Consider the following 25,502-nt stretch of genomic DNA (forward strand, 5'->3'; position numbering starts at 1 on the left):
ATCACAGCCTGTGGCTACTTTATGTCATCATGACTCCAACCAATCGCAGCCTCTGGCTACTTTATGTCATCACCTCTCTAACCAATCACAATCTGTGGCTACTTTATGTCATCAACGCTCTAACCAATCACAGCCTGTGGCTACTTTATGTCATCACCACTCCAACCAATCACAGCCTCTGGCTACTTTATGTCATCACCGCTCTAACCAATCACAGCCTGTGGCTACTTTATGTCATCACCGCTCTAACCAATCACAGCCGGTGGCTACTTTATGTCATCACCGCTCTAACCAATCACAGCCTGCGGCTACTTTATGTCATCACTGCTCTAACCAATCACAGCCTGTGGCTACTGTATGTCATCACCGCTCTAACCAATCACAGCCTGTGGCTTCTTTATGTCATCACCGCTCTAACCAATCGCAGCCTGTGGCTTCTTTATGTCTTCACCGCTCTAACCAATCACAGCCTGCGGCTACTTTATGTCATCACCACTCTAACCAATCACAGCCTGTGGCTACTTTATGTTATCACCGCTCTAACCAATCACAGCCTGTGGCTACTTTATGTCATCACCACTCCAACCAATCACAGCCTGTGGCTACTTTATGTCACCACCGCTCTAACCAATCACAGCCTGTGGCGGCTACTTTATGTCATCACCGCTCTAACCAATCACAGCCTGTGGCTTCTTTATGTCATCACCGCTCTAACCAATCACAGCCTGTGGCTACTTTATGTCATCACCGCTCTAACCAATCACAGCCTGTGGCTACTTCATGTCATCACCGCTCTAACAAATCACAGCCTGTAGCTTCTTTATGTAATCACCGCTCTAACCAATCACAGCCTGTGGCTACTTTATGTCATCACCACTCCAACTAATCACAGCCTGTGGCTACTTTATGTCATCACGACTCCAACCAATCACAGCCTCTGGCTACTTTATTTCATCACCGCTCTAACCAATCACAATCTGTGGCTACTTTATGTCATCAACGCTCTAACCAATCACAGCCTGTGGCTACTTTATGTCATCACCACTCCAACCAATCACAGCCTCTGGCTACTTTATGTCATCACCGCTCTAACCAATCACAGCCTGTGGCTACTTTATGTCATCACCGCTCTAACCAATCACAGCCGGTGGCTACTTTATGTCATCACCGCTCTAACCAATCACAGCCTGCGGCTACTTTATGTCATCACTGCTCTAACCAATCACAGCCTGTGGCTACTGTATGTCATCACCGCTCTAACCAATCACAGCCTGTGGCTTCTTTATGTCATCACCGCTCTAACCAATCGCAACCTGTGGCTTCTTTATGTCTTCACCGCTCTAACCAATCACAGCCTGCGGCGGCTACTTTATGTCATCACCGCTCTAACCAATCACAGCCTTTGGCTACTTTATGTCATCACCGCTCTAACCAATCACAGCCTTTGGCTACTTTATGTCATCACCGCTCTAACCAATCACAGCCTTTGACTTCCTAATGTCATCACCGCTTTAACCAATCACAGCCTTTGGCTACTTTATGTCATCACCGCTCTAACCAATCACAGCCTGTGGCTACTTTATGTAATCACTGCTCAAACCAATCACAGCCTGTGGCTACTTTATGTCATCACCGCTCTAACCAATCACAGCCTGTGGCTTCTTTATGTCATCACCGCTCTAACCAATCACAGCCTCTGGCTACTTTATGTCATCACCGCTCTAACCAATCAAAGCCTGTGGCTACTTCATGTCATCACCGCTCTAACAAATAACAGCCTGTAGCTTCTTTATGTCATCACCGCTCTAACCAATCTCAGCCTGTGGCTACTTTATGTTATCACCGCTCTAACCAATCACAGCCTGTGGCTACTTTATGTCATCACCACTCCAACCAATCACAGCCTGTGGCTACTTTATGTCATCACCGCTCTAACCAATCACAGCCTGTGGCTTCTTTATGTCATCACCGCTCTAACCAATCACAGCCTGTGGCTACTTTATGTCATCACCGCTCTAACCAATCACAGCCTGCGGCTACTTTATGTCATCACTGCTCTAACCAATCACAGCCTGTGGCTACTTTATGTCATCACCGCTCTAACCAATCACAGCCTGTGGCTTCTTTATGTCATCACCGCTCTAACCAATCGCAGCCTGTGGCTTCTTTATGTCTTCACCGCTCTAACCAATCACAGCCTGTGGCTACTTTATGTCATCACCGCTCTAACCAATCACAGCCTGTGGCTTCTTTATGTCATCACCGCTCTAACCAATCACAGCCTCTGGCTACTTTATGTCATCACCGCTCTAACCAATCACAGCCTGTGGCTACTTCATGTCATCACCGCTCTAACAAATAACAGCCTGTAGCTTCTTTATGTCATCACCGCTCTAACCAATCTCAGCCTGTGGCTACTTTATGTTATCACCGCTCTAACCAATCACAGCCTGTGGCTACTTTATGTCATCACCACTCCAACCAATCACAGCCTGTGGCTACTTTATGTCATCACCGCTCTAACCAATCACAGCCTGTGGCTACTTTATGTCATCACCGCTCTAACCAATCACAGCCTGTGGCTACTTTATGTCATCACCGCTCTAACCAATCACAGCCTGTGGCTACTTTATGTCATCACCGCTCTAACCAATCACAGCCTGCGGCTACTTTATGTCATCACTGCTCTAACCAATCACAGCCTGTGGCTACTTTATGTCATCACCGCTCTAACCAATCACAGCCTCTGGCTACTTTATGTCATCACCGCTCTAACCAATCACAGCCTGTGGCTACTTCATGTCATCACCGCTCTAACAAATAACAGCCTGTAGCTACTTTATGTCATCACCGCTCTAACCAATCTCAGCCTGTGGCTACTTTATGTTATCACCGCTCTAACCAATCACAGCCTGTGGCTACTTTATGTCATCACCACTCCAACCAATCACAGCCTGTGGCTACTTTATGTCATCACCGCTCTAACCAATCACAGCCTGTGGCTACTTTATGTCATCACCGCTCTAACCAATCACAGCCTGTGGCTACTTTATGTCATCACCGCTCTAACCAATCACAGCCTGCGGCTACTTTATGTCATCACTGCTCTAACCAATCACAGCCTGTGGCTACTTTATGTCATCACCGCTCTAACCAATCACAGCCTGTGGCTTCTTTATGTCATCACCGCTCTAACCAATCGCAGCCTGTGGCTTCTTTATGTCTTCACCGCTCTAACCAATCACAGCCTGTGGCTACTTTATGTCATCACCGCTCTAACCAATCACAGCCTGTGGCTTCTTTATGTCATCACCGCTCTAACCAATCGCAGCCTGTGGCTTCTTTGTGTCTTCACCGCTCTAACCAATCACAGCCTGTGGCTACTCTATGTCATCACCGCTCTAACCAATCACAGCCTGTGGCTACTTTATGTCATCACCGCTCTAACCAATCACAGCCTGTGGCTACTTTATGTCATCACCACTCCAACCAATCACAGCCTCTGGCTACTTTATGTCATCACCGCTCTAACCAATCACAGCCTCTGGCTACTTTATGTCATCACCGCTCTAACCAATCACAGCCTGTGGCTACTTTATGTCATCATCGCTCTAACCAATCACAGCCTGTGGCTACTTTATGTCATCACCGCTCTAACCAATCACAGCCTGCGGCTACTTTATGTCATCACCGCTCTAACCAATCACAGCCTGTGGCTACTTTATGTCATCACCGCTCTAACCAATCACAGCCTTTGGCTTCTTTATGTCATCACCACTTTAACCAATCACAGCCTTTGGCTACTTTATGTCATCACCGCTCTAACCAATCACAGCCTCTGGCTACTTTATGTCATCACCGCTCTAAACAATCACAGCCTGTGGCTACTTTATGTCATCACCGCGCTAACCAATCACAGCCTTTGGCTTCTTTATGTCATCACCGCTCTAACCAATCACAGCCTGTGGCTACTTTATGTCATCACTGCTCTAACCAATCACAGCCTGTGGCGGCTACTTTTTGTCATCACCGCTCTAACCAATCACAGCCTGTGGCTACTTTATGTAATCACCGCTCTAACCAATCACAGCCTTTGGCTACTTTATGTCATCACCGCTCTAACCAATCACAGCCTTTGGCTTCTTTATGTCATCACCACTTTAACCAATCACAGCCTTTGGCTACTTTATGTCATCACCGCTCTAACCAATCACAGCCTGTGGCTACTTTATGTCATCACCACTCCAACCAATCACAGCCTCTGGCTACTTTATGTCATCACTGCTCAAACCAATCACAGCCTGTGGCTACTTTATGTCATCACCGCTCTAACCAATCACAGCCTGTGGCTTCTTTATGTCATCACCGCTCTAACCAATCACAGCCTCTGGCTACTTTATGTCATCACCGCTCTAACCAATCACAGCCTGTGGCTACTTCATGTCATCACCGCTCTAACAAATCACAGCCTGTAGCTTCTTTATGTCATCACCGCTCTAACCAATCTCAGCCTGTGGCTACTTTATGTCATCACCGCTCTAACCAATCACAGCCTGTGGCTACTTTATGTCATCACCACTCCAACCAATCACAGCCTCTGGCTACTTTATGTCATCACCGCTCTAACCAATCACAGCCTGTGGCTACTTTATGTCATCACCGCTCTAACCAATCACAGCCGGTGGCTACTTTATGTCATCACCGCTCTAACCAATCACAGCCTGCGGCTACTTTATGTCATCACTGCTCTAACCAATCACAGCCTGTGGCTACTTTATGTCATCACCGCTCTAACCAATCACAGCCTATGGCTTCTTTATGTCATCACCGCTCTAACCAATCGCAGCCTGTGGCTTCTTTATGTCTTCACCGCTCTAACCAATCACAGCCTGTGGCTACTTTATGTCATCACCGCTCTAACCAATCACAGCCTGTGGCTACTTTATGTCATCACCGCTCTAACCAATCACAGCCTGTGGCTACTTTATGTCATCACCGCTCTAACCAATCACAGCCTGCGGCTACTTTATGTCATCACTGCTCTAACCAATCACAGCCTGTGGCTACTTTATGTCATCACCGCTCTAACCAATCTCAGCCTGTGGCTTCTTTATGTCATCACCGCTCTAACCAATCACAGCCTGTGGCTACTTTATGTCATCACCGCTCTAACCAATCACAGCCTGTGGCTACTTTATGTCATCACCGCTCTAACCAATCACAGCCTTTGGCTTCTTTATGTCATCACCACTTTAACCAATCACAGCCTTTGGCTACTTTATGTCATCACCGCTCTAACCAATCACAGCCTCTGGCTACTTTATGTCATCACCGCTCTAACCAATCACAGCCTTTGGCTTCTTTATGTCATCACCACTTTAACCAATCACAGCCTTTGGCTACTTTATGTCATCACCGCTCTAACCAATCACAGCCTGTGGCTACTTTATGTCATCACCACTCCAACCAATCACAGCCTCTGGCTACTTTATGTCATCACTGCTCAAACCAATCACAGCCTGTGGCTACTTTATGTCATCACCGCTCTAACCAATCACAGCCTGTGGCTTCTTTATGTCATCACCGCTCTAACCAATCACAGCCTCTGGCTACTTTATGTCATCACCGCTCTAACAAATCACAGCCTGTAGCTTCTTTATGTCATCACCGCTCTAACCAATCTCAGCCTGTGGCTACTTTATGTCATCACCGCTCTAACCAATCACAGCCTGTGGCTACTTTATGTCATCACCACTCCAACCAATCACAGCCTCTGGCTACTTTATGTCATCACCGCTCTAACCAATCACAGCCTGTGGCTACTTTATGTCATCACCGCTCTAACCAATCACAGCCGGTGGCTACTTTATGTCATCACCGCTCTAACCAATCACAGCCTGCGGCTACTTTATGTCATCACTGCTCTAACCAATCACAGCCTGTGGCTACTTTATGTCATCACCGCTCTAACCAATCACAGCCTATGGCTTCTTTATGTCATCACCGCTCTAACCAATCGCAGCCTGTGGCTTCTTTATGTCTTCACCGCTCTAACCAATCACAGCCTGTGGCTACTTTATGTCATCACCGCTCTAACCAATCACAGCCTGTGGCTACTTTATGTCATCACCGCTCTAACCAATCACAGCCTGTGGCTACTTTATGTCATCACCGCTCTAACCAATCCCAGCCTGCGGCTACTTTATGTCATCACTGCTCTAACCAATCACAGCCTGTGGCTACTTTATGTCATCACCGCTCTAACCAATCACAGCCTGTGGCTTCTTTATGTCATCACCGCTCTAACCAATCGCAGCCTTTGGCTTCTTTATGTCTTCACCGCTCTAACCAATCACAGCCTGTGGCTACTTTATGTCATCACCGCTCTAACCAATCACAGCCTGTGGCTACTTTATGTCATGACCGCTCTAACCAATCACAGCCGGTGGCTACTTTATGTCATCACCGCTCTAACCAATCACAGCCTGCGGCTACTTTATGTCATCACTGCTCTAACCAATCACAGCCTGTGGCTACTTTATGTCATCACCGCTCTAACCAATCACAGCCTGTGGCTACTTTATGTCATCACCGCTCTAACCAATCACAGCCTGTGGCTACTTCATGTCATCACCGCTCTAACAAATCACAGCCTGTAGCTTCTTTATGTCATCACCGCTCTAACCAATCACAGCCTGTGGCTACTTTATGTCATCACCGCTCTAACCAATCACAGCCGGTGGCTACTTTATGTCATCACCGCTCTAACCAATCACAGCCTGCGGCTACTTTATGTCATCACTGCTCTAACCAATCACAGCCTGTGGCTACTTTATGTCATCACCGCTCTAACCAATCACAGCCGGTGGCTACTTTATGTCATCACCGCTCTAACCAATCACAGCCTGCGGCTACTTTATGTCATTACTGCTCTAACCAATCACAGCCTGTGGCTACTTTATGTCATCACCGCTCTAACCAATCACAGCCTGTGGCTTCTTTATGTCATCACCGCTCTAACCAATCGCAGCCTGTGGCTTCTTTATGTCTTCACCGCTCTAACCAATCACAGCCTGTGGCTACTTTATGTCATCACCGCTCTAACCAATCACAGCCTGTGGCTACTTTATGTCATCACCGCTCTAACCAATCACAGCCTGTGGCTACTTTATGTCATCACCGCTCTAACCAATCACAGCCTGCGGCTACTTTATGTCATCACTGCTCTAACCAATCACAGCCTGTGGCTACTTTATGTCATCACCGCTCTAACCAATCACAGCCTGTGGCTTCTTTATGTCATCACCGCTCTAACCAATCGCAGCCTGTGGCTTCTTTATGTCTTCACCGCTCTAACCAATCACAGCCTGTGGCTACTTTATGTCATCACCGCTCTAACCAATCACAGCCTGTGGCTACTTTATGTCATCACCGCTCTAACCAATCACAGCCTGTGGCTACTTTATGTCATCACCACTCCAACCAATCACAGCCTCTGGCTACTTTATGTCATCACCGCTCTAACCAATCACAGCCTGTGGCTACTTTATGTCATCATCGCTCTAACCAATCACAGCCTGTGGCTACTTTATGTCATCACCACTCCAACCAATCACAGCCTCTGGCTACTTTATGTCATCACCGCTCTAACCAATCACAGCCTGTGGCTACTTTATGTCATCACCGCGCTAACCAATCACAGCCTTTGGCTTCTTTATGTCATCACCGCCCTAACCAATCACAGCCTGTGGCTACTTTATGTCATCACCGCTCTAACCAATCACAGCCTGTGGCTACTTCATCTCATCACCGCTCTAACCAATCACAGCCGGTAGCTTCTTTATGTCATCACCGCTCTAACCAATCTCAGCCTGTGGCTACTTTATGTCATCACTGCTCTAACCAATCACAGCCTGTGGCTACTTTATGTCATCACCACTCCAACCAATCACAGCCTGTGGCTACTTTATGTCATCACCGCTCTAACCAATCACAGCCTGTGGCTACTTTATGTCATCACCGCTCTAACCAATCACAGCCTGTGGCTACTTTATGTCATCACCGCTCTAACCAATCACAGCCTGCGGCTACTTTATATCATCACCGCTCTAACCAATCACAGCCTGTGGCTACTTTATGTCATCACCGCTCTAACCAATCACAGCCTGTGGCTTCTTTATGTCATCACCGCTCTAACCAATCACAGCCTGTGGCTACTTTATGTCATCACCACTCCAACCAATCACAGCCTCTGGCTACTTTATGTCATCACCGCTCTAACCAATCACAGCCTGCGGCTACTTTATGTCATCACCGCTCTAACCAATCACAGCCTGTGGCTACTTTATGTCATCATCGCTCTAACCAATCACAGCCTGCGGCTACTTTATGTCATCACCGCTCTAACCAATCACAGCCTGCGGCTACTTTATGTCATCACCGCTCTAACCAAACACAGCCTGTGGCTACTTTATGTCATCACCGCGCTAACCAATCACTGCCTTTGGCTTCTTTATGTCATCACCGCTCTAACCAATCACAGCCTGTGGCTACTTTGTGTCATCACCGCTCTAACCAATCACAGCCTGTGGCTACTTTATGTAATCACCGCCCCAACCAATCACAGCCTGTGGCTACTTTATGTCATCACCGCTCTAACCAATCACAGCCTGTGGCTACTGTATGTCATCACCGCTCTAACCAATCACAGCCTCTGGCTACTTTATGTCATCACCGCTCTAACCAATCACAGCCTGCGGCTACTTTATGTCATCACTGCTCTAACCAATCACAGCCTGTGGCTACTTTATGTCATCACCGCTCTAACCAATCACAGCTTGTGGCTTCTTTATGTCATCACCGCTCTAACCCATCGCAGCCTGTGGCTACTTTGTGTCATCACCGCTCTAACCAATCACAGCTTGTGGCTACTTTATGTAATCTTTGCTCTAACCAATCACAGCCTGTGGTTACTTTATGTCATCACCGCTCTAACCAATCACAGCCTGTGGCTTCTTTAAGTCATCACCACTCTAACCAATCACAGCCTCTGGCTACTTTATGTCATCACCGCTCTAACCAATCACAGCCTGTGGCTACTTCATGTCATCACCGCTCTAACCAATCACAGCCTGTAGCTTCTTTATGTCATCACCGCTCTAACCAATCTCAGCCTCTGGCTACTTTATGTCATCACCGCTCTAACCAATCTCAGCCTGTGGCTTCTTTATGTCATCACCGCTCTAACCAATCACAGCCTGTGGCTACTTTATGTCATCACCGCTCTAACCAATCTCAGCCTGTGGCTTCTTTATGTCATCACCGCTCTAACCAATCACAGCCTGTGGCTACTTTATGTCATCACCGCTCTAACCAATCACAGCCTGTGGCTACTTTATGTCATCACCGCTCTAACCAATCACAGCCTGTTGCTACTTTATGTCATCACCACTCCAACCAATCACAGCCTCTGGCTACTTTATGTCATCACCGCTCTAACCAATCACAGCCTGTGGCTACTTTATGTCATCACCGCTCTAACCAATCACAGCCAGTGGCTACTTTATGTCATCACCGCTCTAACCAATCACAGCCTGTGGCTACTTCATGTCATCACCGCTCTAACCAATCACAGCCTGTAGCTTCTTTATGTCATCACCGCTCTAACCAATCTCAACCTCTGGCTACTTTATGTCATCACTGCTCTAACCAATCTCAGCCTCTGGCTTCTTTATGTCATCACCGCTCTAACCAATCACAGCCTGTGGCTACTTTATGTCATCACCGCTCTAACCAATCACAGCCTGTGGCTACTTTATGTTATCACCGCTCTAACCAATCACAGCCTGTGGCTACTTTATGTTATCACCGCTCTAACCAATCACAGCCTGTGGCTACTTTATGTCATCACCACTCCAACCAATCACAGCCTCTGGCTACCTTATGTCATCACCGCTCTAACCAATCACAGCCTGTGGCTACTTTATGTCATCACCGCTCTAACCAATCACAGCTGGTGGCTACTTTATGTCATCACCGCTCTAACCAATCACAGCCTGCGGCTACTTTATGTCATCACTGCTCTAACCAATCACAGCCTGTGGCTACTTTATGTCATCACCGCTCTAACCAATCACAGCCTGTGGCTACTTTATGTCATCACCGCGCTAACCAATCACAGCCTGTGGCTTCTTTATGTCATCACCGCTCTAACCAATCGCAGCCTGTGGCTTCTTTATGTCTTCACCGCTCTAACCAATCACAGCCTGTGGCTACTTTATTTCATCACCGCTCTAACCAATCACAGCCTGTGGCTACTTTATATCATCATCACTCTAACCAATCACAGCCTGTGGCTACTTTATGTCATCACCGCTCTAACCAATCACAGCCTGTGGCTACTTTATGTCATCACCGCTCTAACCAATCACAGCCTGTGGCTACTTTATGTCATCACCGCTCTAGCCAATCACAGCCTGTGGCTACTTTATGTCATCACCGCTCCAACCAATCACAGCCTGTGTCTACTTTATGTCATCACCGCTCTAACCAATCACAGCCTGTGGCTACTTTATGTCATCACCGCTCTAACCAATCACAGCCTTTGGTTACTTTATGTCATCACCGCTCTAACCAATCACAGCCTGTGTCTTCTTTATGTTATCACTGCTCTAACCAATCACTGCCTGCGGCTGCTTTATGTCATCACTGCTCTAACCAATCACAGCCTGTGGCTACTGTATGTCATCAAAACTCTAAACAATCACAGCCTGTGGCTTCTTTATGTCATCACCGCTTTAACCAATCACAGCCTTTGGCTACTTTATGTCATCACCGCTCTAACCAATCACAGCCTGTGGCTTCTTTATGTTTTTGTTTTTTTTTTTATGTCCATGTTTTTTTTTTTTATTATGCAAAAAATTATCTTAACATACAAAGTACAGTCCAATACAAAAGTACATCATTTGAATAAGTTATAGTTGCGAATATATATAACTTAGCATTTTTCCCTTATAAATACCCACCCCAACCCTCCCCTAGTGGTTGACGATGAGCAGCTTGCAGAAAAAAAGGAAGCCGTATACAATTGGAAATCATTGGGTATAATGATTGAAATATTTCTCCTCCCTAGATTTTGCCACTTTTTATGACGTTAATATAGTTCCTATTTGTTTTATTCTGGGCTGGGTCTTTCGAACCAGAATTTCCTTATCTTTTCAGCCTCTTTGCCTTTTCCTAGTCCCTCCATCTGTTCTGCATATAGTAATAGGTCCATTCTACCTTCCCACTCTTGCAGTCTCGGAGCTTCTTTGCTTTTCATTTGAATAGAATTACTTTTCTTGCTAGTAATAGGCCCTTTATTACATACATCACCGCACTCGCTGTGCCTACCACTCCCAGTTTTGATCCTAAGATACAAACGCTTTCATTTTTTGGAATATTACACTTAAATATCGTTTGCAATCTACTTATAACTTTGGCCCAATATATATGTAACTTCGGACATCGCCAAAGCATATGTATCAGATCTGCATCGAACAAATTGCATTTTGGGCATTTTTCCTCTTTGTTTTTCTTAAATTGGTTCAACCGTTTCGGCGTATAATGAGCACCGTGCAATATGAATATCTGGGAGATTATATATGACATGTTTTTAGTACTAGCTTTGACCATTGTCAGGGCGTCTAGCCATGTTTCCAAAGATAACTCAGGGATATCTTTCTTCCATCGTATGTATCTCTCATGAGCCGGAGGCAAAGTTCGATTTACCACAAACAGTTTATATACACGCGACATTAAACCTTTTCTAGCTACTTCATACTTTATGAGGGAGTTTAATGGGTGGTCTTCTAGAATGAATTTTTCTCTTTTTCTAAATTCTTTATATGCACTTTTGAGTTGCATGTAAAAGTACCAATCTCTTGTATGCAGGTTGAGCTCTACGGCCAGGTCCTCAAAAGATTTTAAAATTCCTTGCTTCAGAATTTGGCTATGAGTCCATACCCCTTTCCCTATCCAAAACTTAGTATACTCTTCTAGTTTTAGATTTCTATTTGTGAAACCCCATAGGGGTGTTATGTCCATATAACCCTTATAGTGCGTCTTATCCTTAGTCCTTTCCCATGTCCATTGTAATAGCCTGAGCATAGGATACCGTGCTTTAACTTCTTTATTCAAAAAAACCCCGGTTTCTAGCAGTGACCATATATCATAAACCCCCAAGATTTTGTGATTTTCCGCTAGTATGTGTTTTATCATAAGTATATCGTGATCTAATAAATTTTGCCACTGTGCTGCTATAAAATAAGATAACAGATCCGGAAGCGCAAGTCCTCCTTTATCTGTTTGTGGATACAATTCTTCTAAACCAATACGTGCTCTATTCCCATCCCATAAAAGTTCCCTCAATAGTGCATTCATTATTTTACTATATTTATTTGGTATAACTACTGGACTGTTTTGGAATTTAAAAAGGATTTGTGGTAGAATGATCATCTTAAATAAAACTAATCTGGCTGCCATGGGTAAGTTCATTTTCCTCCATACTGATACTTTCTGCCTTATTTTATGAATCAGGGGGTTAATATTAAGAGGAATATAATCATCTACGTTTTTACTTACCATTATCCCCAGATACTTCATGTTCTCGGCTACAGGGAGTTGGTCTATCATTTGGTCTATCATTTTCTCAAGGGGGTCAATTGAGTCCAGAGGGAGGCATGCAGATTTGCTCCAATTGATGCTGATACCTGATAGTTTACCATGTTTTTTTATTAAAGACATAATTTCTTTTATACCTTCCCCGCCGTTATCTAGATATATCAGCATATCATCCGCGTATAACTGGACCTTGGATTCTCTACAACCCCACCTAAATGGGCTTCTTTATGTTATCACTGCTCTAACCAATCACTGCCTTTGGCTACCATTTATTATGTGCGCCGCCTAGATGAGGCGGTACACATCTTGGACACAGGGATAAGCTGTGACATCTTCTTACCGGAGATCATGGTGCTGATGCTGATGATCTGGCAGACCACGGTGATGCCACCATTGATGTTACAGCCACGGGTCACATCGTCCACTATCAGCTTGGAGCAGCGTCCTGGTAATATAAATATATGTAAATGTGATATTCTGTATTAGAAAATGTATTGGCCGCTGCTCCTGGATGATATCTACTTACCTGCTGTCACCAGTATCAGGAGGGTGCACAGGGCATTAATAAGACAATCCAGAGACAGACAGAAGGACACGAGCGGAAGAGCGGAGTCTGGATGGACCCCTGAAACAGACAGAGGCCAAAATAAGGAAGGATTCACAGTCCCTAACATAGAAGTTACACATACAGCCCATCATCCGGGAGAGGGGGATCAGGACTTCACCATAAAGATTCATTCCCACCGCCAACAGGAATGTCAACAGAGACCAAAATTATCCATTTGGCCTTCGTCAGGGAGTCTATTACATATTAGGTTGTAAAAGTCTTATAGTGCAATGGCGGTAACAGTGAAACGTAGCATAGTCCTATGTGGCACCCAGTGGGTGCAGTGAGTGGGGAGCCAATGCTCTGGAGCGCTGCGTGAAGATGGGATAAGGGGTTAAGCTCCAAATGTGACGGCGTGTACCTATGTGACAACCCCCATACAGAGAAGATAGACCGTAGGGACATAGTTAGGAAGTGACATCCGAATTCACTTATCTTCTAAGGAACCTTCCATGTGCTCTCCATTCAGTCTTATCCCTGGTACGTAAGTCGTGTATTACAGAACACCACGGTACATCATGTGTCTACCTCCAATCCTGGGCTGCCGACCATCACAACAGTCCCTGAGGCCACCAGTCCACAATGTGTCCCGCTACTGTCGCCATCACTATTACCCTGACTCTAGGGCTATGACCATCGCTATGGACCGTCCATTATGTGCCGCACACACTGACCTGTGGACGTCTGGTCCTTCTCTGTTGTACTACGTGGAGAAGACATCACAGGATCTGAAGAAATAACAAAAAATGAAGGCTCACATACATTAAGGTCGAATTAAACTTTTAGCTAATTTGGTGAAATGGTGAATTTGGCTTAAATCTGAAATTTTAAGAAGAATATTGCAGATTAAAGCCTGATACAAGGTGGTTACATCTATGGCAACAGTGTCCACCAGGAAGCCAAGGAGACGACTTTGCCGAGAGTAACCATTGCTTCTATTTATTATGTGTATCTGTTTGTATTGCTCATCTTGGACTCACCACTGATGACCACGTAGTTTATCTTCTGTCCGGTCAGCTTGTGATGTCTGACATATTGTAAGGTGATGGTGAATGAGGTCCCGTCCTTCTCTTGGAGTCTCCTCAGTGTGACGATGCAGTTCTTCTTGTCATAGGACAGACGGCCCTTGTAACCTCCCATTTCTTGTAGGAAATCTTTATCGTAGGCCAATATCCACTTGGAGCCGGCATGGACATCAAAGCGGTAGGAGGATTCTTCACAGGCACCAACCACAGAAAGCTGAAGGTCTTGGCCCAGGTGTCCCCTTACTTCTAAGGGGTCTTCAGCTGCAGTAGCCCCTGAGGGAAGCAGAAGACACAAGAGGATGAAACAATATAATCACAGGCCCATATTATCAGAACCAGCGCAGTCTGTCCTATTGCTTGGAAATAGCTCTCCATTGAGGAGCAGAAACGTCACATTTTCACTTTGGATGAATAAAAACTGCCCTGTTTTCATGAGGAGCGCTGCCTCGCATGTGTTTTTGGAAACCTTCATAGCACTGTGCTCCTCCAATTGTTACCTTAGTGCAGTACTATGTGCAGTGTCCTGTGGAGTGTACAGGGGGCGCCAGGTTCATCAGCACGGGTGCCCGGTCTTCATTAATCTGGTGTACAACTTTATTTTTTTGGATTCTCTTTACTCATGCTGCGGAATTGTAGTTCTTGGGCCAGATTTGTAGTCGTGCAGTAAGGCACATTGGGGCACATTTACTTACCTGCCTGACGTAGATCCCCGAAAGTGCATTGTCCGTGTATAATGCGCTGTGCGGGGAGTCACTAAGATCCTGCGCCCGATATCCTGCATGTGTCACTTCCCCGCTCAGGTCCCCGGAGTTCACCTTCTTCCTGATGCATGTAAGTGCATTGTCCGTGTATAATGTGCTGTGCGGGGAGTCACTAAGATCCTGCACCCAATATCCTGCATGTGTCACTTCCCCGCTCAGGTCCCCAGAGTTCACCTTCTTCTTCCTGGTGCATGTATGTGCATTGTCCGTGTATAATGCGCTGTGCGGGGAGTCACTAAGATCCTGCGCCCGAAATCCTGCATGTATCGCTTCCCCGCTCAGGTCCCGGGATTCACCTTCTTCTTCCTGGTGCATGTAAGTGCATTGTCCGTGTATAATGTGCTGTGCGGGGAGTCACTAAGATCCTGCGCCCGAAATCCTGCATGTATCGCTTCCCCGCTCAGGTCCCGGGATTCACCTTCTTCTTCCTGGTGCATGTAAGTGCATTGTCCGTGTATAATGTGCTGTGCGGGGAGTCACTAAGATCCTGCGCCCGAAATCCTGCATGTATCGCTTCCCCGCTCAGGTCCCGGGATTCACCTTCTTCTTTCTGGTCCATGTAAGTGCATTGTCCATGTATAATGTGCAGTGCAGGAGGTCACTAAGATCCTGCGCCCGATATCCTGCATGTATCGCTTCCCCGCTCAGGTCCCGGGATTCACCTTCTTCTTCCTGGTGCATGTAAGTGCATTGTCCGTGTATAATGCGCAGTGCGGGGAGTCACTAAGATCCTGCGCCCGATATCCTGCATGTGTCACTTCCCCGCTCAGGTCCCCGGAGTTCGCCTTCTTCTCCCAGTGCATGTAAGTGCATTGTCCGTGTATAATGCGCTGTGCGGGGAGTCACTAAGATCCTGCGCCCGATATCCTGCATGTGTCGCTTCCCTGCTCAGGTCCCTGGAGTTCACCTTCTTCTTCCTGGTGTATGTAAGTGCATTGTCCGTGTATAATGCGCTGTGCGGGGAGTCACTAAGATCCTGCGCCCGATATCCTGCATGTGTCGCTTCCCCGCTCAAGTCCCTGGAGTTCACCTTCTTCTTCCTGGTGCATGTAAGTGCATTGTCCGTGCATAATGGGCTGTGCGGGGAGTCACTAAGATCGTGCACCCGATATCCTGCACGTGTCGCTTCCCTGCTCAGGTCCCTGGAGTTCACCTTCTTCTTCCTGGTGCATGTAAGTGCATTGTCCGTGTATAATGCGCTGTGCGGGGAGTCACTAAGATCCTGCACCCGATATCCTGCATGTGTCGCTTCCCCGCTCAGGTCCCGGGATTCACCTTCTTCTTTCTGGTCCATGTAAGTGCATTGTCCATGTATAATGTGCAGTGCAGGAGGTCACTAAGATCCTGCGCCCGAAATCCTGCATGTATCGCTTCCCCGCTCAGGTCCCGGGATTCACCTTCTTCTTTCTGGTCCATGTAAGTGCATTGTCCGTGTATAATGTGCAGTGCAGGAGGTCACTAAGATCCTGCGCCCGATATCCTGCATGTGTCACTTCCCCGCTCAGGTCCCCGGAGTTCACCTTCTTCTCCCAGTGCATGTAAGTGCATTGTCCATGTATAATGCGCTGTGTCACTAATATCCTGCATGTGTCGCTTCCCCACTCAGGTCCCCGGAGTTCACCTTCTTCCTCCTGGTGCATGTAAGTGCATTGTCTGTGTATAATGCGCTGTGCGGGGAGTCACTAAGATCCTGCGCCCGATATCCTGCATGTGTCGCTTCCCCGCTAAGGTCCCCGGAGTTCACCTTCTTCTTCCTGGTGCATGTAAGTGCATTGTCCGTGTATAATGCGCTGTGCGGGGAGTCACTAAGATCCTGCGCCAGATATCCTGCATGTGTCGCTTCCCTGCTCAGGTCCCTGGAGTTCACCTTCTTCTTCCTGGTGTATGTAAGTGCATTGTCCGTGTATAATGCGCTGTGCGGGGAGTCACTAAGATCCTGCGCCCGATATCCTGCATGTGTCGCTTCCCCGCTCAGGTCCCTGGAGTTCACCTTCTTCTTCCTGGTACATGTAAGTACATTGTCTGTGTATAATGCGCTGTGCGGGGAGTCACTAAGATCCTGCACCCGATATCCTGCATGTGTCGCTTCCCCGCTCAGGTCCCCGGAGTTCACCTTCTTCTTCCTGGTGCATGTAAGTGCATTGTCCATGTATAATGCGCTGTGCGGGGAGTCACTAAGATCGTGCACCCGATATCCTGCATGTGTCGCTTCCCCGCTCAGGTCCCCGGAGTTCATCTTCATCTTCCTGCTGCATGTAAGTGCATTGTCCGTGTATAATGCGCTGTGCGGGGAGTCACTAAGATCATGCGCCCGATATCCTGCATGTGTCGCTTCCCTGCTCAGGTCCCTGGAGTTCACCTCCTTCTTCCTGGTGCATGTAAGTGCATTGTCCATGTATAATGCGCTGTGCGGGGAGTCACTAAGATCGTGCCCCGATATCCTGCATGTGTCGCTTCCCCGCTCAGGTCCCTGGAGTTCACCTCCTTCTTCCTGGTGCATGTAAGTGCATTGTCCATGTATAATGCGCTGTGCGGGGAGTCACTAAGATCGTGCCCCGATATCCTGCATGTGTCGCTTCCCCGCTCAGGTCCCCGGAGTTCACCTTCTTCTTCCTGGTACATGTAAGTGCATTGTCCGTGTATAATGCGCTGTGCGGGGAGTCACTAAGATCCTGCGCCCGATATCCTGCATGTGTCACTTCCCCACTCAGGTCCCCGGAGTTCACCTTCTTCTTTCTGGTGCATGTAAAAGCATTGTCCGTGTATAATGCGCTGTGTGAGGAGTCACTGAGATCCTGCGCCCGATATCCTGCATGTTTCACTTCCCCGCTCAGGTCCCCGGAGTTCACCTACTTCTTCCTGGTGCATGTAAGTGCATTTTCCGTGTATAATGCACTGCATGGGAAGTCACTAAGATCGTGCACCCGATATCCTGCATGTGTTGCTTCCCCGATCAGGTCCCCGGTGTTCACCTTCTTCTTCCTGGTGCATGTAAGTGCATTTTCCGTGTATAATGCACTGCATGGGAAGTCACTAAGATCCTGCGCCCGATATCCTGCATGTGTCGCTTCCCCGCTCAGGTCCCCGGAGTTCACCTTCTTCTTCCTGGTACATGTAAGTGCATTGTCCGTGTATAATGCGCTGTGCAGGGAGTCACTAAGATCGTGCACCTGATATCCTGCATGTGTCGCTTCCCCGCTCAGGTCCCCGGAGTTCACCTTCTTCTTCCTGGTGCATGTAAGTGCATTGTCCGTGTATAATGCGCTGTGCTGGGAGTCACTAAGATCGTGCGCCCGATATCCTGCATATGTCGCTTCCCCGCTCAGGTCCCCGGAGTTCACCTTCTTCTTCCTGGTGCATGTAAGTGCTTGAGCTTGCGACACAATTTGAAAATTAAATCCTGTGATCAGTCTGATCGTCCTTTGGCACGTCCCGCAATTTCTGCCGCATGAAAGCAATGCAGCTGTGCCGCAATCCCAGCGCAGATCCCTGTTAAATACCTGTCACAGCCGTGTAAAAGTGTGATCCGTGACCTTTAGTAAATGAACCCCAGCAGATTATTGAAGACCAGTGCACAGTATTCATTAATCTATTGCACCCTGCACGCGTCAGGTGCGCTCAGTTTAATGGGCGCACCACATTTCTGTCTGACTATTTATATAAATGTGGCGCACAGTCTAAATCATCACCCGAACGCCCCTCTGGGTGCAATTTTTTTCTGTATTGTCAGACACAGTGCAGCCTCAGCAAAATACTGGCGCAAACACTTTGTTAATACACGTGCAACCAGTTTACACATTTATTTATGTGCAGACACACAACTGACGCATGTCTTTATCGCTCTTATCATGAAGCCACTTGACTTTTCTTCTCGCTTTGTGGGCACGTGTGACTTTCTGTCAGGTCGGGTTAATCTCACAATCTTCTGTGTAAATGTGATTATCGGAGGATCAGTTGCTGCTTCCTCCTGACCAATGCCAAGGCTGATCAATCACCATAAGGGGTCTTGTAACCACAAAGGACCTGCAGCATCCCCCACCGGGGCCTAGCCTTTTCTTGGGGCCTGGAGACAGCCAGGGCACAGAATACCGGAGTGGCTGGCGGTTGCGGCCTAGGGGGCGCTGATGTCACGGTGCTTAGTATGAGGACCAAAGGGCTGTCCTACAGCCTGGCAGCTCTCCAGCAGGTGGTGTGTGCAAGAAATGATGAGGGAGAGACAGATGTACTGGTTCTCCCTGGGGCAACCCCTGAGTGTCTGTAATGTATGTCCTTTGGGTAATGGATGGGGAAGCCGTGGTGGTGACGGCCGTATCCAGGGATCAGACGGAGGCAATGTTCTGCACATCAATTTACAGTTCTTTATTCAGCAGTAGACAATGGCCAGAACGGGTAGCAGCAGATTCTTTAAGCTGGAAGAGTCATGGAGAGACGGTCCGCAGGGGAAGGTGCACGTAGCCTGATAGTTGGGTCAGGCTGGGCTGGTTCAGATGAAACTGAGTCCAAGTGGTGGAAGCTGCAGTTCTGGGCTTAAGCCTCCAGACTTGCCCTGGGTGCTAGGCAGTAGGCCTGAGGCACTAGAAGTTCCTGGGGTTAAAGGCTGTGGCAGCACTGAAGGTGTGCTGCTCACTCTGTCTCCTGACTGACTGAGGCTATGTGTACTATATAATCACCTTGGTCAGGTGGTAGCACCTCTCCAATCACCTTGTGTTACAGAAACATCATTGGACAATTATACATTTCACAATAAACTGTTGCCTTGCCAGGCAGAGGCTACAGCTGCAATTACACAATATGGCAAATCTAGAAACTTCCTAGAGGGTTCATGACTCCCTCTAACAGCTCCTGACCTGGAGAGGGCGCTATTCGCAACTACCAGCCTGCTCATGCATTGGCAGGGGTGTTGCAGAGCTATTATTTCATCTTGGCTGTCAGGGGTTTGTGCCTACTGAACTTCTAGAAACATTCATAAGTCTACGCTTATGTATCCGAATCTCCATGACCGTAATAAAGGACTGATGAAGAGATCCCTGGTGGATTTGTTACTCTGCCCCACTTCATTAGGATGAGTGTATGATGCTATCCTGGAGTCTTCTCCATCTACCTCATATATATTGTGCAATATACACTCACCGGCCACTTTATTAGGTACACCATGCTAGTAACGGATTGGACCCCCTTTTGCCTTCAGAACTGCCTCAATTCTTCGTGGCATAGATACAACAAGGTGCTGGAAGCTCCTCAGAGATTTTGCTCCATATTGACATGATGGCATCACAGTTGCCGCAGATTTGTCGGCTGCACATCCATGATGCGAATCTCCCGTTCCACCACATCCCAAAGATGCTCTATTGGATTGAGATCTGGTGACTGTGGAGCCATTTGTGTCCAGTGACCTCATTGTCATGTTCAAGAAACCAGTCTGAGATGCTTCCAGCTTTATGACATTGCGCATTATCCTGCTGAAAGTAGCCATCAGATGTTACAGGGTACATTGTGCTCATAAAGGGATGGACATGGTCAGCAACAATACTCAGGTAGGCTGTGGCGTTGTACCAAGGGGCCCAAAGACACCATGACACCACCACCACCAGCCTGAGCCGCTGATACAAGGCAGGATGGATCCATGACACCAGCACCACCAGCCTGACCCGCTGATACAAGGCAGGATGGATCCATGACACCCCCACCACCAGCCTGAGCCGCTGATACAAGGCAGGATGGATCCATGACACCACCACCAGCAGCCTGACCCACTGATACAAGGCAGGATGGATCCATGACACCAGCACCACCAGCCTGAGCCGCTGATACAAGGCAGGATGGATCCATGACACCACCACCACCAGCCTGACCCGCTGATACAAGGCAGGATGGATCCATGACACCACCACCACCAGCCTGACCCGCTGATACAAGGCAGGATGGATCCATGACACCACCAGCACCAGCCTGACCCGCTGATACAAGGCAGGATGGATCCATGACACCACCACCACCAGCCTGAGCCGCTGATACAAGGCAGGATGGATCCATGACACCACCACCACCAGCCTGACCCGCTGATACAAGGCAGGATGGATCCATGACACCACCACCACCAGCCTGAGCCGCTGATACAAGGCAGGATGGATCCATGACACCACCACCACCAGCCTGACCCGCTGATACAAGGCAGGATGGATCCATGACACCACCACCACCAGCCTGAACCGCTGATACAAGGCAGGATGGATCCATGCTTTCATGTTGTTGACGCCAAATTCTGACCCTACCATCCGAATGTCGCAGCAGAAATCGAGACTCATCAGACCAGGCAACGTTTTTCCAATCTTCTACTGTCCAATTTCGATGAGCTTGTGCAAATTGTAGCCTCAGTTTCCTGTTATTAGCTAAAAGGAGAGGCACCCGGTGTGGTCTTCTGCTGCTGTAGCCCATCTGCCTCAAAGTTCGACGTACTGTGCGTTCAGAGATGCTCTTCTGCCTACCTTGGTTGTAACGGGTGGCGATTTGAGTCACTGTTGCCTTTCTATCAGCCTGAACCAGTCTGCCCATTCTTCTCTGACCTCTGGCATCAACAAGGCATTTCCACCCACAGAACTGCCGCTCACTGGATGTTTTTTCTTTTTCGGACCATTCTCTGTAAACCCTAGAGATGGTTGTGCGTGAAAATCCCAGTAGATCAGCAGTTTCTGTAATACTCAGACCAGCCCTTCTGGCACCAACAACCATGCCACGTTCAAAGGCCACAAATCACCTTTCTTCCCCATACTGATGCTCGGGAGAACTGCAGGAGATTGTCCTGACCATGTCTACATGCCTAAATGCACTGCCGCCATGTGATTGGATGATTAGAAATTAAGTGTTAACGAGCAGTTGGACAGGTGTACCTAATAAAGTGGCCGGTGAGTGTACATCATACCTATACATTATATACCAGAGACACCATACATTATATGCTGTGGATTGTGCTCTATGAGGACAGTCAATGATTTGCAGCAGGTGACATCATCTCCCGGGGCTTGCTGTAAGTTTCTAGAAATCAGGAAGTGTGAGGAGGACGTGTGCAAAAGTCTAAAAGGAGAAGAAAGTGCCCGTGTGCAGCCGCCGTCGTGTCCTGGATACACTGTACCTGATATATACTGCGCCTGGATATATACTGCCCCTGGATATATACTGCGCCTGGATATATACTGCGTCTGGATATATACTGTCCCTGGATATATACTGCGTCTGGATACACTGTACCTGATATATACTGCCCCTGGATATATACTGCCCCTGGATATATACTGTCCCTGGATATATACTGCGTCTGGATACACTGTACCTGATATATACTGCCCCTGGATATATACTGCGCCTGGATATATACTGCGCCTGGATATATACTGTCCCTGGATATATACTGCGTCTGGATACACTGTACCTGATATATACTGCCCCTGGATGTATACTGCGTCTGGATACACTGTACCTGATATATACTGTCCCTGGATATATACTGCGTCTGGATACACTGTACCTGATATATACTGCCCCTGGATGTATACTGTGCCTGGATATACAATGTGGACATTCCCTTCTCCCTGGATGTGCACTGACTATTGGATTTTTCTCAGTATTTGGAGGGATTGTGCGAGGCCCCCAGGCGTCAGTGCGAGGCCCCCAGGCTGCAGTGCGAGGCCCCCAGGTGTCAGTGCGAGGCCCCCAGGTGTCAGTGCGAGGTCCCCAGGTGTCAGTGCGAGGCCCCCAGACGTCAGTGCGAGGCCCCCAGGCGGCAGTGCGAGGCCCCCAGGCGGCAGTGCGAGGCCCCCAGGTGTCAGTGCGAGGTCCCCAGGTGTCAGTGCGAGGCCCCCAGGTGTCAGTGCGAGGTCCCCAGGTGTCAGTGCGAGGCCCCCAGACGTCAGTGCGAGGCCCCCAGGCGGCAGTGCGAGGCCCCCAGGCGGCAGTGCGAGGTCCCCAGGCGGCAGTGCGAGGCCCCCAGGCGTCAGTGCGAGGCCCCCAGGCGTCAGTGCGAGGCCCCCAGGCGTCAGTGCGAGGCCCCCAGGCGTCAGTGCGAGGCCCCCAGGCGTCAGTGCGAGGTCCCCAGGCGGCAGTGCGAGGCCCCCAGGCGGCAGTGCGAGGCCCCCAGGCGTCAGTGCGAGGTCCCCAGGCGTCAGTGCGAGGCCCCCAGGCGTCAGTGCGAGGCCCCCAGGTGTCAGTGCGAGGCCCCCAGGTGTCAGTGCGAGGTCCCCAGGTGTCAGTGCGAGGCCCCCAGGTGTCAGTGCGAGGCCCCCAGGTGGCAGTGCGAGGCCCCCAGGTGTCAGTGCAAGGTCCCCAGGTGTCAGTGCGAGGTCCCCAGGTGGCAGTGCGAGGCCCCCAGGTGGCAGTGCGAGGCCCTCAGGTGGCAGTGCGAGGTCCCCAGGTGTCAGTGCGAGGCCCCCAGGTGTCAGTGCGAGGCCCCCAGGTGTCAGTGCGAGGCCCCCAGGTGTCAGTGCGAGGCCCCCAGGTGTCAGTGCGAGGCCCCCAGGTGTCAGTGCGAGGTCCCCAGGTGGCAGTGCGAGGCCCCCAGGTGGCAGTGCGAGGCCCCCAGGTGGCAGTGCGAGGCCCCCAGGTGTCAGTGCGAGGTCCCCAGGTGTCAGTGCGAGGCCCCCAGGTGGCAGTGCGAGGTCCCCAGGTGTCAGTGCGAGGCCCCCAGGTGGCAGTGCGAGGCCCCCAGGTGGCAGTGTGGTGATCCTGCAAGCTGCAGTTTTGCTGCGTAGTCGCTCTCGATGACACCATCTATAGTGCAGCGTCCCCTGTGATTAAACATATTGGAATTATTTCTATGTTTCTAAGAAAAGAGCAGTAGAAGCGATGCTCTGCAGAGCTTCACTGCCACCTAGAGCCAGCATGAAGCAATGCCCAGCCACAGAGAGAACAGGGTGTGAGGCGCAGCAGTGATGGCAGTGGCTGGGGATGGTACTGCAGCTCTCCTGTAATACACTGCTCCTCCCGGCACACTCACTGCTCTGCCATGGCTTAAAACTATATTGAAGTCGTAAAGTCACTTGTTCGGGGCCCCCAGCAATTATGTTTGTTTATGGATTAATCCGCCCCGGAGCTTATTCGTCTGCAGGGCCGTCGCTACTACAGACCTAGGGAACCCCAATAATGACCCATGTGACGACCTATGTCACAGGAACAACCAAGAGGAATGATAACACACAACATGTACAGATACTCTGCTCCACCATAGATACATACACTGAGGGTGCACTCACCTATCACTATAGATACATACACTGAGGGTGCACTCACCTATCACTATAGATACATACACTGAGGGTGCACTCACCTATCACTATAGATACATACACTGAGGGTGCACTCACCTATCACTATAGATACATACACTGAGGGTGCACTCACCTATCACTATAGATACATACACTGAGGGTGCACTCACCTATCACTATAGATACATACACTGAGGGTGCACTCACCTATCACTATAGATACATACACTGAGGGTGCACTCACCTATCACTATAGACACATACACTGAGGGTGCACTCACCTATCACTGAGAGCAGTATCAGCAGCATCTTCTCTCTGGTCAGCTGTGGGGTGGTGCCTTCTTTGTGCTCAGGTAAGTGGTGGTGTCTTCTTTGTGCTCAGGTAAGTGGTGGTGTCTTCTTTGGCTGGTTATGTGGCAGGTGCCTTCTCTGTGCTCAGGTAAGTGGTGGTGAATGTCTCATGTGCCGGTTTCCTTCCCTTCCGGCAGTCATGTGCTTGATAGTGTTTGTACACACTGTGCAGGAGTGACGATGGGCGACAGGAAAGGGCTGTGTCTTCAGCCCGCTGTTGTTATTGGTCAGACAGAAAATCTGAGATGTTTCCATGTTCGGCTTTGTGCTATGATGTAATCTCAATACAATGGGGCAGATTTACTTACCTGGTCCATTCGCGATCCAGCGACGCGTTCTCTGTGGTGGATTCGGGTCCGGCCGGGATTCACTAAGGCAGTGTTAACTGCCACCAGGTGGCGCTGCTGCGCTGAAAAGCATCTGAACGCACTCAACTTCATCGAGCCGGACCAAGTGAAGGTAAGTGCGTCCCAAGCGACACTTTTATTGTTGTAAATGCGGCGGTTTTTCCGAATCCGTCGGGTTTTCGTTCGGCCACGCCCCCCCCCCATTTCCGTCGCGTGCATGCCGGCGCCGATGCGCCACAATCCGATCACGTGCGCCAAAATCCCAGGGCAATACAGGGAAAATCGGCGCAAATCGGAAATATTCGGGTAACACGTTGTGAAACCGCGAATCGGGCCCTTTGTAAATGACCCCCAATGTGTTATAACAGAATTATAACTTTATATATGGCAGTAGTATCTTACGTTACCGATCATAGGTATAGCAGTATTAGTATCTTATAGTGTTATTAGTATTAGTCCTGTGTACTATGTGCAGTGTGTATTATGTGCAGTGT

At 48.7% G+C, this 25,502-nt stretch overlaps 1 protein-coding gene across 2 annotated transcripts in view; it reads right to left on the reverse strand.

Moving 5' to 3' along the window:
• The window catches only part of LOC140083873 (uncharacterized), a 49,811-nt gene extending 24,955 nt beyond the window's left edge, over positions 1 to 24,856 (reverse strand). Inside the window, exons 1-5 of one of the 2 annotated variants that reach the window (XM_072126410.1) lie at positions 24,592 to 24,856; positions 14,248 to 14,565; positions 13,942 to 13,995; positions 13,187 to 13,273; positions 13,001 to 13,105 (exon numbers count right to left, since the gene is read on the reverse strand). In XM_072126410.1, the coding sequence (XP_071982511.1) occupies positions 13,001 to 13,105; positions 13,187 to 13,273; positions 13,942 to 13,995; positions 14,248 to 14,565; positions 24,592 to 24,619 (592 nt within the window). In that variant the 5' untranslated portion in view covers positions 24,620 to 24,856. Of the gene's footprint in view, positions 1 to 13,000; positions 13,106 to 13,186; positions 13,286 to 13,941; positions 13,996 to 14,247; positions 14,566 to 24,591 lie in introns of both variants that reach the window. The other variant, XM_072126409.1, reaches the window with a different exon arrangement.
• Positions 24,857 to 25,502: the final 646 nt, after the last annotated feature.

This window comes from Engystomops pustulosus, chromosome 1 (assembly GCF_040894005.1).
Source record: "Engystomops pustulosus chromosome 1, aEngPut4.maternal, whole genome shotgun sequence".
Lineage (NCBI taxonomy): Eukaryota > Metazoa > Chordata > Amphibia > Anura > Leptodactylidae > Engystomops > Engystomops pustulosus.